Source organism: Felis catus, chromosome C1 (genome assembly GCF_018350175.1).
Source record: "Felis catus isolate Fca126 chromosome C1, F.catus_Fca126_mat1.0, whole genome shotgun sequence".
In the NCBI taxonomy this organism is placed as follows: domain Eukaryota; kingdom Metazoa; phylum Chordata; class Mammalia; order Carnivora; family Felidae; genus Felis; species Felis catus.
Window position 1 is genome coordinate 198,967,308 of NC_058375.1, and position 13,697 is coordinate 198,981,004.

General features: G+C 34.4%; 1 protein-coding gene across 1 annotated transcript in view; it reads left to right on the forward strand.

Annotated features, from left to right (window-relative positions):
- The window catches only part of VWC2L (von Willebrand factor C domain containing 2 like), a 162,246-nt gene that overhangs the window by 15,177 nt on the left and 133,372 nt on the right, over positions 1-13,697 (forward strand). Inside the window, exon 3 of the mRNA XM_006935531.4 lies at positions 10,341-10,470. Coding sequence (XP_006935593.1) covers positions 10,341-10,470 — 130 coding nt within the window. The remainder of the gene's footprint in view (positions 1-10,340; positions 10,471-13,697) is intronic.

Here is a 13,697-nt window from a genome sequence, read left to right on the forward strand (position 1 = left end):
AGGATGAGGAAAATTCTTACCCTGCTTCATGTTTTAGAGGGCTCAATTTCTTTCATTTTAAAAACTCCCTTTGCCATGAAAAAGTGTGAGTCTAAGGCACCTTCCAGTCCATTAATAAATAATAACACCTGCATTCTGAATGCAGTGAGAACCACCCAAGAATATTTTTGCAAATTTAGAGGGTTTTTCTAAATTTTTACATCTGTGAAATACAAATTTAAAAACAGCAACAACAAACCATGGACTTTGATAATGATTTTGCCATCTTGGAAATACCATAGTTACTACAAAAACTTCCAGTGGTTACCAAATTAAGTCATTTTTCTTTATAGTGAGAGAACAGCCACAGCTCTCTGGAACTCCACTTATTTTCACCATATATTAGTTTTATTTCCCCTTCCTAAATGTGACAGGGAAAAAAATTAAATGTATTCAGCCTAACTTTAATTTTTCCCCAACATTAAAAATAAAATCCTACTAAAATAGCAAACCTTTGACTGCTGAGATTTAGAAAGCTTCATTAGGGAGAAAAAGGACAATCACAGAGAATTTTCCTTTAGTTAATGAGACCCTAGGACATTCACACTGAAGCTAGAACATACCTAAATCAAGATTCAAAACAAGGTGAGCTAAAGTTACCCTGTTAAAAATCTGTTTGGACCAAGAATCTGATTAAATATTGGAGTTTCATCTCAGTAAACAAGAACCTAATTAACTATTTAAAAATGTTTCCCAATGTCATCCTCATCTAACCACAGTATGAGTGCATACATTGCTACATTTTAGAGATGCAACCCAAATTGCTTTTAAAACTCTAAAAGATATATTCCTTACAAATTCAATATTTCAAATACCTTATAATTGAAATAATCATGCCATAATTTAATAAAAACAATTTATGGTCAATATATTCCCTTGATAAATACATGGCCATTGAAAATGGATGGAGAGAAATATAAATACATACATACATACATACATACATACATACATACATACAAACACTGGTCACACTGAAAGCCATAACAATGAGGGTCTTTTAAGCAAGGCTACATAGTTTGCATATTATATCATTTCCTTTCATTCTCCTAAGAATCCAGTGATGCAATTTGAGCCCTGTTAATATTATGTTATTATTACCTCCACCTTACAAATGAGAAAACCCAGTTTCAAGTAATTTAAGATAAATCAACACTCTTTGATGGCAGGAGGTGAGGTCCAAGTGTGCTCATTCCACAGGGTCATATGGCCGAACTGCACTAGGCATTAGTACTAGCTATTGTTATACACAGTTTCAAAACTGACGGTTTTTGCGGCACCCTGCATAAAACCAATACACACTAAAGTCAAAGGTTTATCAAGAAATTAGTCAAGTCTTTTTAAATTAAAATATACTCTAATATTATTGCCCATAAGCCATCTCAACATATTTTTGTGGAATGAGGTAGGCTATGAATTAAGCATCAAATAATGAAGTAGAACATTGAGAAGGAAATTGCTGTTTGGACTTAAAATTGGAAACTAATATATTTTATTATTAGCAGTTATAAAGTACTTCACTGTATTAATTTTCAATTACTGCCTTTTCATAATATGTAAAAGTATAATGTTGCCAACAAATGGAAAGGCAACAAAAAACTTCAACTTTTAGTACATTTTTGCCCAGAGAAATTCTGAGACAGGGGCAAAGAGAGACTTCTGAACTAAGTCTGATTGGTACTCCCAATACAAATGGAATTGGTTGTTCTAGGCCTAATATTCTCACATCCTACACCCTGAAAAGCCCTGAGTTCAGTGACAACCATGCAAAACACCTCCTTTCAATGTTTCTCATAGAACAGGCCTGGTCTTATGTGTCTCTTAACATGATTCTTTCAGGTTGCAGAATTCTAACGGTAATGTATTCTCCCCCACGCACACATGGCCCTGTTTTAATGCTAGTGTAGATGACTGGATTTTAACTGATATCAACAATCTGTTCTTTTTAGTGTCGACAGGAAAGTTTTGAAGCTATACAGTTGTTCATTTTTTTTTCCTATTGCATAAATAGGTGATAAGTGGAGAATCCTTACCATGGAGACATATGGGCTGTAGTCAAAATATTCTGTTCATCGTCAAGGGTCTTTAATGTATCAAAGCCAAAAGTCAATCCAGCTTATCAGTGAAGGACTAAAGGCTGTTGCTTTTCTAGGCTATTTCACAAGGATAGGTGTGACACTTTATCAAAATCTTTACTTCACTGTGAATCTTCTAGCCTTCGTCTATATCTTTGGGTTCTCCTCTGAAGACTGTAGAGGCAGCTAACACATTCTTTCTTTTTTTCTTAAATATACACTGTTATTTCCTTAATAAGTATACTTTGCCTATTTAAAAAATACATCGGTGATTGTAACTCAAGAAAGATATTTTTGTTTTCATTCTCTTTCTCTACAGTTTATTTTCCTGTGTGCTATTCTTCATATTTCAGAAAAAGCTGTGTTTTATTGTCATGAAATTCCTTGAAAATATTCAGAAGAAAAATATCGGTTCTATATACCATCAGCTTATTATAATAGGTAGTATGTAACTATAGACTTGCCTGCTCTTAAAAATAAGCCAAAATACATTTAAATAAATTTTTAGGAAAAAATTTTTTTCAAAGAAAAAAATCATCAATATAATGCCACTGTTGTGTTGCAAATATAACGTAAGTTTCTTTTTTTTTTTTAATTTTTTGATGCTTTATTTACTTTTGACAGAGAGACAGACTGCCAGGGGGGAGGGGCAGAGAGAGAGGGAGACACAGAATCCGAAGGAGGCTTCAGGTTTTTAGCTATCAGCTCAGAGCCCCACATGGGGCTTGAACTCATGAACCGCGAGATCATGACCCAAGCTGAAGTCAGACACTTAACTGGCTGAACCACCCAGGTGTCCCTATAATGGTAAATTTTAAGACCGAGTGAACATTTTTTATACTTGATAAATAATAACTTTAGATTGGATATTTCATCAACTTCTTTGCAATATTATTGTGTTTTACATTAGGGTCAGAATAAATAGAAATAAAAATAGAAAGATTAACTCCAATAATTCTATCCTCCTTATAATAATAGGTCCATAGGACCTTATAATAGGTCCATCAGTTATTTTTATGAAAAATAATTTGTTTTACAAAATCAAAACTTATTTCTATAGATATCTTATTTCTTTTTCTAGACTGTCATTTATTAAGGACAGGCTAGATATATAGCTCATCTTGGTATACTTTCTATACCTTATCTTATATATGCTATGCATTTAATAGATATACTCAATAAATAATTTTTAAATTCATATATCTTATTTCTGATTTTTAGTTTATTGCCTACATAGTATATTATATCTACATGGGCAAAGCTGTGTGTACTCCTTACAATCACCTGGCTAAAATGTTTGTTTTCAACAAACATAAAGTGGTTTTTGATAGACAACTGAATAATAATATTCCATAATGTATTATCAAAGTACCAACTTCTCAGACAAAGCCAGAACAGCTATTATTTAACTTGTTACTCAAATGATAACATCATACACATTTGCTGACAAACTGAGGTTATTTAGAAAACTCTATGCATCCAGTTTTCTGTTTACTTCAGTAGTATTAAATTCTTAAAGGAATTCCAGCTCTATATTCATAATTTGGTAAGGCTTACAACCTCAGTGTTTCAAATGTGCTCCAATCAATAGGGCAGATCACTGAAGAAATCACTACAGTCCCATTTGATGCAGGACACTGAGGAGCATTTTAATCACTGGTGCAATGGGTTTTCTTTCAGAGGATTGTGAATTTTGTTTAAAATCCATTGGCTGTATTGATCATTAGGTGACATCTGCCGCATGCAAATTACTGGCTACAGTAGTGGCAATGGATGCTAAATACTCTTGTACTCTGTAATTTAATGTATATTTTAATGAAGTGAACACTGAGATTCCTGACAGGCATCAGCAACTTTGAAATAGTATTCCAAATTTCTCATACAGTTTGAAAGTAATGAGATTTGTTCCATAAAGTGATAAAATTTATGCCATAAATTATCTCTAAAAGAAGAGTGCTTCTTAAAGCAGTATCTTTTCCTTGGTGGAGATCAAATTTTAAATTGTTGTTTAATGGGAAGTTTTTAGAAGAGCAATCTGAGCTATATTCTCTGATAATTTTTTTGCCAATATTATCAAATAAATGGAGTACCATATGGTATGAAAAGCCTAATATCACTTGGTCAGAAGGAAAGCCATTGATATAGCAGTGTGCTAAAACTTGGCAGTAGAATACTGTATTCATTCACCACTTCAGCCTTCAACAATTCATGGGAGGCTTTCTAGGAATCAAGCTTTGTTCCTTTGTTTGTGTTTTGTTGGACTTTGTAATCTAAGTCATTCCTTAGGAAAATGGACTTGTTTAAAATCAGGATTGTTGTATTTTTTTCCTGAAAAATAGTTTATATTATACTAAAATCATTTTGTCTAAAAGGCAACCATTAAACTTAACACACCTTATAAAATGAGACTAGCTTTTTCGCAGACTCCTGAGGAATTCCTCTGTATGTATTCTTACCCTAAATTTAGTTATCATGGTATTTGCTAGTGCAATAAGTCTATAATTATCTACTGCGAGAGTCTAGTCAATGGAGTGCTTGAAGGTTGATTTAACTTGTGATCCACATGGTGGGTAATGTGAATTTCAAATTGCCTTTAAAAAGTAAGTTTATGTTCATTGTCATAATATTGTAACCCAGATACTCATTTGATGACTCATAGTCAGGAACCTTTCCCCACAAAGTGCCCTTTATAATATTTAAATAAAATGCAAGTATGTTATCGAATCAGAATCCTATCCATGAATGATTAACATAGATGAAGCTGCCCAAGAAGTATGGCTTTACAAATAAGAAAACATAGGTTATGCATAAATGACTTGTATATGTTAACAAATATTTGTTAAGTATCTATCATGTGCTAAGATATCTTCTTGGTGCTGAGTATAGCAATGAACAATATACTATAGGAAGCTTATAATGATAGGGAAGGCAGATAAAAATAAATAAACATATACTCAAACCAGTAAGATAATCTCATGCACTTATGAGAGTTCTGAATAGGCAGTGTGATGGAGAAGGATGATGGAAAGATATCAGGGAAGAGCTCCTTGGAAAAAGGGCATTTGAGTTGACGTCTAAATGCTAAGACATCAGGGAAGGAAAACAGGTTTGTTGCTTTTCATTTTTTCTTTTCCTTTCCTTGACTGATTTATGATGGTCATTTTAATGGTTCACAATTAGTCTTTATCTAGAGACTTCTAATAACAATTTTTCTTCAATATGTTTCTGACATGATTAATTCTATTGGTTCACACATCCTCCCTCTGACCTGCAACAAACCAAGTTCTATAAAACTTCACTGCAACCACCTCTGTAATCAGATTCCACTTTGAACAAGAAAAATAACCTAAACATTCTTTTAAATCTAGTCTTATGCTATTGTTCAATTTTACACTTTTTTCAGAAAACCATCAATAAGTTTGCAAGTGAATAAAATAATAATATTATAATTTGTCTTACACATTTAATGTGCTTCGCAGTAACTCTGTAAAATTGGTAATACTGTTATTCCCATTTTATAGATTAAGAAACTAAGGCACAGAAAGTTTATCTAATTTTCCAAAGATTCACAGCCAGTGATAAAACATCAGAGACCAGAAGTTCTAAGTACTAAGGCTATAGAGAAGTGTCTTCTAACCATGATATCACAGCCATCCAAACAAAGCCAACTAAAGGAAATATTGTTTTTCTAATTTTCCAAATGCAGAGTTTCCAACTCGTAAGAAAACTATTGTAAACTTCATCAAATTAAGATAGTAAACTGAACACTGCTATGCCCTTGTCACTTTGAGGATTGAATTTGGGTAACAAATCTGGTAGGCTGTGACTATTTCCTCATGGGAGCTCTACAAACAATTCCAGTAACAGCCTCCACATAAATAATGATGCCACAAGGTACGGTGATATAAACCAAACATCCAGACTTTCCTCAGATATGGAAAGTAAGCCAGTGTACTCAGAATACAAAATAAATGGGCATTTTCTACAAACATTTTGAAAATTCTATGCAACCAGTCTGTATTAACATGTTCTCATAATCCTACGTTGACTCTTAGTGATGACTTACTTCACTTCCAAATTTTCACAGAAAGCATATTTGACAATTTTTCTGGAGTTACTCAATTATTCTAGTAAACTAAGTTACTAGTTTTCAGGCTACTTTCTCTATTTCAAAAAATCATGGAGCATTCTACTATTCTCAGGGTTCTGGCACATCCCTTTCAATTTTCTAAGAATTCTCAAAAACCACAGACAATGGCATTGGGATTTTAGCTTCAAGGTCTTCAAAAGTTAACCATTGAAAAAACTGATGTGTATTGTCATATTTCCATTCTCTAATACCAAGGAGAAAAATTTGGATTCCAATTACCTAAATCAATTTTTTTAAATCCCCTTTTATTCTATTAATCAGAAAATAAATAAATATATGTATCTAGTAGGAAACCTTGTTGAGATTTGGGGGCAGCTGGGACAGCATTTTGATTTGCCATGCAAATATATTCAGTGATAACAGGAAGTACAGATAAAATGCATGTTTCTACTTAAACAGAGTCCACATTAGATATTCAAAAACCCTAAGCAGGAGGTGTACAGATTCATAACAGACATAAAATTATCAGATTATCTAATACATGCATTAATACATTTGGCTTCTAATCTTAATTTTAATTAAAATTTATGTAAAGGTATATATAGTGAATGTTACTTTATTTTCCAAAGCTTTCACAGAAATGACATGTTCTGTGAGATTTCTTAAAGATTTTTCTTGTATAAAATTTTAGGATGGTGTCATTTAATCATGTTACTTACCAAATCTCTAGCTGACAAAAGTCACTGGTTGTAATTTCACATGTTCTTCTAAAAAAAAGTGAGTAAGAATAATTTTATTCCAAGTACTTACTCTGTTCCTGTGTTCCTCTGTTCCTCTAAGCATAGCTTTATTGTTTAATCTTTGGTTTTACGGGGACATTTTCAGATTTAATCTATAGTTTTCACATTGAAGAGCCTGATAAAAGGAAATTCGCAACCAGCTCAGCCCTTAAAGATGTAAAGATTATGGAAAGCACCAAACCTTTCAGTTTTAGGCTGCAAGGTGGGAAGGATTTTTAAAGTAGGAACAATGCACATTGTTCATTCCCAGGGACTTCTTGCTGCTTATGCAATGTCTTTTCAGAAGTGCAGGAGAAAGCAGGGGCAGTGGAAGAAGTCAAGTTGGGCAAGAAATCACTGGTATCTGAACTGATGAATTTGTGAAAGCGAAGTCCTGATAAGGCTGGAGAAGAAAGAAGGGGCTTTGGAGTAAGGTCAATGAGTTAAATTTGATTGAGCATTCAGAGTGGGGGTGGGGCACACATGGAGATGTGAGAAGAAATGGACTGAAAGAGATTATTTGCGGGAAAAAAATTAATGAAAACAAAAGAGGAAATTGCATGTGTCTGACAAGAGATTCTAGACCCAGGAAGGGTGTGGTATTTGAATAAAGTCAGAGTCAGGGGAAGATTCAAAGAAAATGTCCCTCAGTGGCTAGGGTGGGTGATACTTTCATTTTTCCAATTTATGTTTCTCATTATTCAAAATCCCTTAAAAAATCAGGTGTACTTTTATCACCAAGCCTTATAGTCATAGCTCTTCCTCAGAATATTTCTCAGAACTCTAGGGCATACACATCCAGTCTCCACTGGCTTCACATAGATGCCCCTGGGTCTTTACTGCACCATCATCTGTTAGTGCTTCTCTCAGATACCCTCCAGTGTGGTTATGAGGCTAAAGATGCCAACGCCCCAAAGGATGTGAGCCTCAGGGCAACTTAACTTCAACCTACTATTCTTTTCTTACTAATTTACATTTGCAGAAGGTTAAAAAGCTCTATGGCTCCATAATAACCTCTTTATGCACTAAATACCCTAGTGAAATTCCCTGTTTTAGCAGAAGTATGCATCTTCCATAAATCAATTATTCAGTTCCTAATGGCTATTCCTCTGGATCTGGCCTGCATAGAGAAGGGTCCAAACCACTGTAAAATGAACTATGCAAATGGGAGTACCCAGAATAGTGATTCTTGATATTACTGGCAGGACATTATAGCAAGTACACCACCTGGGTTCAAATCCTGCCTCTGTCCCTTGCTGCCTAGGCCTAAGGAAGTTATTGACCCTCTCAGCCTATATCCTCATCTATGAGATAAAGATAATAGCAAATCTTCCTTCATAGGCTTATTATGAGAAATAAGTTGACATAGGTAAATGGCTTGGCATGATATCCAGTAGTTAATCATTTCCAAAAACATTGTTTGAGTCAGAATGGTGTCTTTAATAATCTCTGTTAGGAATCTAATAGTCCAATAAATCTTTCTCACAGGCCACAGTTAATTTGAGTAAACATTTTGCATTGGAAGATTTAGGGGCTCTTTGGGATTTTTAATGGCTGAATCAGTCCACTAGAGTTGCACAGATCAGCCCGTCCTGCAGCAAGAATGAAGGGTCACAGCCATGGAAGGGCAGGGTGTGGAAGCCATATTAGTGGTTCCCTTTTTCTCTCATATTAACCATAAATGCACTTCAGAAGCCTATGTAAAAATTCTTTGCAATTAACGAAGGAAAGGGAGACAGCTTCTGACCATTTTACTTGGGAATTTAAGATAGCACAATGGGGCTTGTGAAATAAGGAGTTAGAGCAGCAAGAATTTTCCTTTCTCATAGGATTTCTCACATTTCGCCAACAAATAATGTGCTATGGTATCAAGTCTTTTCCTTAATTTCCTGAGATTTTTCAGTAGAGGAGCTTCAGAAAAATCCCAGCCCTTAGGACGATCTAATACATTGCTTTGAGATACTACTTAACACATCTCACCACACAGTAAGGAGCTTAACTGCACCCTTCAATGAATGTATTGACAACGTTAGAAATACTTTTCCTACAGATTCTATGTCTAATTCTCTTATTCCTACTAAATTGGAAAGTAAAATAATTGAAAGCTAGACTCTCATTCTCCAAGCAGAAAGCAAAGGTAACATTAATTTGAAAATAATTAGTTGAAAGGTTTTCACCCCCACAGGTTGAAGAAAAACAAGAGCTGATATGGACAGTAGCAACTGAGACAAAGGCAGAGAGCTTTAATTAACACAATTTGCAAGTGAGGAACTTGCAAATTGCATTTTACAATGCAAAATGTTTACCTCAAAGTAACTGTGGCCTGTGAGAAAGATTTATTGGACTATTAGATTTCCAACACAGATTGTGGCACTGTGGCATAGGACTGGAGGTAGAATGTTCTCAGAACAAATGGAATGATTTGAGAAGTAGACACTTGTATAACTTCTGAGACCTCCAAGTTTTTATTCTAGAATTCCAAACTCTGTTGCATGAGAAATGAGAGATAGAACTTGTAAACATGAGACATCACAAAATGGTCACTGCTTGAGATGATTTGTGGTATAGGCAGTTTGTGGAAAAGAAACAGAAAATCTCAAACTCACTTTTGGCTGGTAAGTACTGTTGAGACAAAAATTGTTTTCTGCCTGTTTTTTTTTTTCTCCTCTAAATTAATCACTTTTCAGTTCCATTTTTAGTCTTTGACTCTAACTAGTGGCTTTTTAAGTCAATTGATTTTAGTTCATTCATAAAAGCAAGCAGGAAAGATGAAAGGTATTCACTAAATCTTTCAAGAGGCAGTACCTGAACGTTTGGATCCCAAATGCAATCTTTTCTAAAATTCATATTGGAAAAAAAATGCCATTTAGAGTCTAGGTTAGCTTGAAAAGGAGTTCATACAAAGGGTTAGGATGTCCATTTACCATTTTCTTGCTTCTCAGTAATCCTTTTCTTTCTTAGGAAGAAAAGTGACAAATAGCAAAAACTTACTTCACATGATCCCGTATCATTCCTGTTTGCCAGGGGAAGGTAGGGCAATCAGTGCATCTGGAAACCAAACCAAGAAGTGACATATTAGTTGTCCCAACACTTCTTTGTAAAGTAGGAACATAAGTCATAGGAAGAGTCATCCCATAGTGCCCCAGTTGCTCATGGCAACCTGAGCTCCACACAGCAACCCACTTTGGCTTGGATATCCAGGTTGCTTTCCATTGGGGAAGAATGATCATACACATGGTAAATGGAGTTGATACAGTAAAGCCAATATAAACACTGATGTTTTATCTTCTAACAGCATATGAATGTGCAAGCATTAAGTTATAGGAGAAAAGGGGCTAATTTTAGATTTGTTCCTAGCCCTCTCCATGTGAATGGTGTCGCTGTGAGCCCAGCAATGAAGTTCACTGTGTTGTAGCAGACTGCGCAGTTCCTGAGTGTGTCAACCCAGTCTATGAACCAGAACAGTGTTGTCCTGTCTGCAAAAATGGTAAGACCATACTGCATTAGCTTTCAAAGAGGGGTTAGTGCAAAACACAAATATTCTACCACTGCCCACCATTCGATGCAAGAGCCCACTGTTTGCCTGTGGTTCTTCAATATGGGCATGGCAAATTTATACTTTTATCCCAACTTAATGTGAAAATAAACCAGCAATGGGTGCCTCACAAAGCTTTACATCTGGGGAATTAACGCTCTTATAAGCTCTGTTGTGGTCCCTATTATTGACTGTTGATTTATAGGGAGGATATTAGAAAGAACACAAAACCATCTTTTTGTTATGACTTAATTTCTTTCTTTGGAAGCTATGAAGCAGTTCACCCCATTTCATAGTGCATAACCCAGGAGAGAGAGTAGGGTAAATGCCAGATCCTTGGCTTTGGGCATAGAAAAACCTTTGGCTTTAAAGTTGAATTATCAAAGAAATACAAAATTCAATTATTAATGTACTTAAGTTGAAGTAAGAAAGACTAGAAGGTTTAGGGGCTTTATTGTAGGTTTTTATTACACTGGAATCTTGCTCTCACAGGAATTAGATAGAGGGAAACTTGGTTTCTAAGATTATGGGTTCCTTTTTGGTCTTCATGGAATGGAGAGGTTGAATGCAGACTGTATGTGAATCACTCAAAATCAACGTGATGCTGAAGAGAACACAGTGCAGTGCCATAGACCCAGGACAGCATATCAGCAAAGCCAGTATCATGCTCTTCCTACTGGTCATATGCTGCCAAAAAATAAAGCAACGCTAGGTAGCATTCCACAAATGCCCCCTCTTGGCATTAATGACTGCTTGAAAAAAATGGCTCTAGCTCTTAATAACTGAAGTCACTCTTATACTGAATCCCTGTGCCCTTCCTTGAGTTAACAAGTGCTCATCTTCTTCTATTACTCACCTTTTTTTTGTCCTGAATTTGTCACTATGTTAGTTCATCTGCTAATCTTTTTCTTTATAGAATTATAATTAGTAAAAGGAGGTATCAGTTTATTAAAGAAAAAGCAAAAGCAGTTCTAGTTGTTTTTACAATAGTTTTCTTGTCTTGGTGTCTTCCCAAAGGACTTATAAAGAACACTTAGGACATTTTTGCAGGCACAGTTTTACTATCTTGCATCATAAGAATCCACTGAGTTGAATATGAAGCTGCTCACTTGCCTTCTATTTTTACTATTATTCCTTTCATCCAACTAACCTGTGTCATAGTGACCATCTTTTCTGACTTAGAAGGTGGAAATAAATATCAACCTGAAGTCCTAACCTATATAATATATGTAAATATATACAATTTAAGACATTATAATTTTTAAAGGATTTTGAAGAAACTGGAAAAGATACAGGGAAGAACAATAAGATGATTTAATGGTTGAAAAATAGGACCTATGAGGACAGACTGAAGGAGTTAGCATAATTTGTCCTGGAGAAGAGAAGGCTCAAGGGAGACCTAACTGTCATCAAGTATATGAATGGTTAGTCTAAAGTGGAAGAGGACCTGTTATTTTTCATTTTCTCCAAGGACAGAAGGAAGAAAAGAATCAGCTACCTAATCAATCTTTAAAAATAGGATTGACAAGTCTTTGACTGAAGACTGTTTTTTTTCTAGAAGCAACTGTCTAAACAGGTCCTTGAGGATCCTCTCTTCCCTAGGTGTCCCTGGTTGGCTTTGTTTCATATTTATGGTAAACAAAACCATGCTTATAGTTAAAAACTCTCATCTGGACATATTCAGAGTACTCGCAGAATTAAAACATTCTAGACCATGTATTTAAAACACAGGGTTTACACATTCACTACCACATAATCCTAGCTACCCCACACCAAAACCTGTAATATGTCCTGAGTTAACGTTTACATCAAATGTCAAATCAGCCACTACAAATTAATCACCTTTAATTTGATGTAACCCAAGATTATTATACTTTACTCCACGTTATAGAGTAGAAATCTGTCTTCAAACAAAACCTTCTTTGTATAAAAACATATAATGAATGGACTTTAATTATTCAATTAATTAGTTAATTAATTAGTAACCCATTAGTATTCATGAAAAACATGTTGAGAGAACAAGATCTATTAGCTAACTTTTCCAATATTTTGTTCATGATGCACTACCAAAAGACCATTTCTGTTCCCTTTTGCCATTTCAAAGGAAACCTTTTTCTTTTCTTAATAAGGGAAATGAACCTGAATTAGACTTAGTAGGAAGATGAACTCTGATCATAATATAACATTATGACATATTTTTATTATTAAATAACACTAATTAGTCACTTGTGCCCAAAAAGTGAAGTATAATCATTGTCAAAGAAAAGCATATTAAAAATCACTGGAGTATCCTTATGACCACAAATGATACTATTTTACTGAGAGAACATACTGAGCCACATCTTGCTTTTCTTTCTAAGCCTGGCCCAGAAAACAGAAACAGATTACCCATGTGTGGAAGAGCCAGGATGGAGTACAGGGGAAGGGGGAGAGTAGATGTTTATTATGACAGAATACAACTGGAACAATTTCTTAAATTTCCAACACATAGTAAGCCTTTCTTATTCTATACAAGATTAATTTTCCTATTATGATGTAAACTATTTCTTAAAGTATGCCACCATTGTCTTAGATTGAAAAAAGGATAAAAATCTACCCTATGGATTCAAGGTACAGGCAATAGATCTTAATTTGTAAACAGTCCTATAACATTTTCTACATTTTCTTAAATCTTCATAAATATTGTAAATGTTTAGTTTGCATAAATGCTGATTATCTTAGCTGCCAAATACTTTGTTTTTGCATACTAAAATCAATTTTTCTGCCTTCCTGAATTATATAACTTGCCAAGAGCAAGAGGCTTTAAAGATATAAAACAAAAGTTTAAAATGATAGAATGTACCACACCTGACCTTAAAACTCAATATTCAGCTAATATAAAAATCTTCATTCTCAGATTACTTAAGAGCAAATAGAATAAGAAATACAATAATATATGCATGTTTTTCCCAGAAAACATTGGTTTACCAATGAAAATGTAACAATTATCTTTAAATTTATTTTTAACATTATAAAGTACAAAGTAATATGCTCCCTAGCTCATACAGTGATGGCCTCTCTTTATTCTCCATAATATAATTTGTAAGAATACATTTAAAGACATATACTAAAAATTTTTTCTGATAATATAACAAGAGAGAGAATTTTTGACTTCCTGGTCTTAATGATTACCTCCAGCA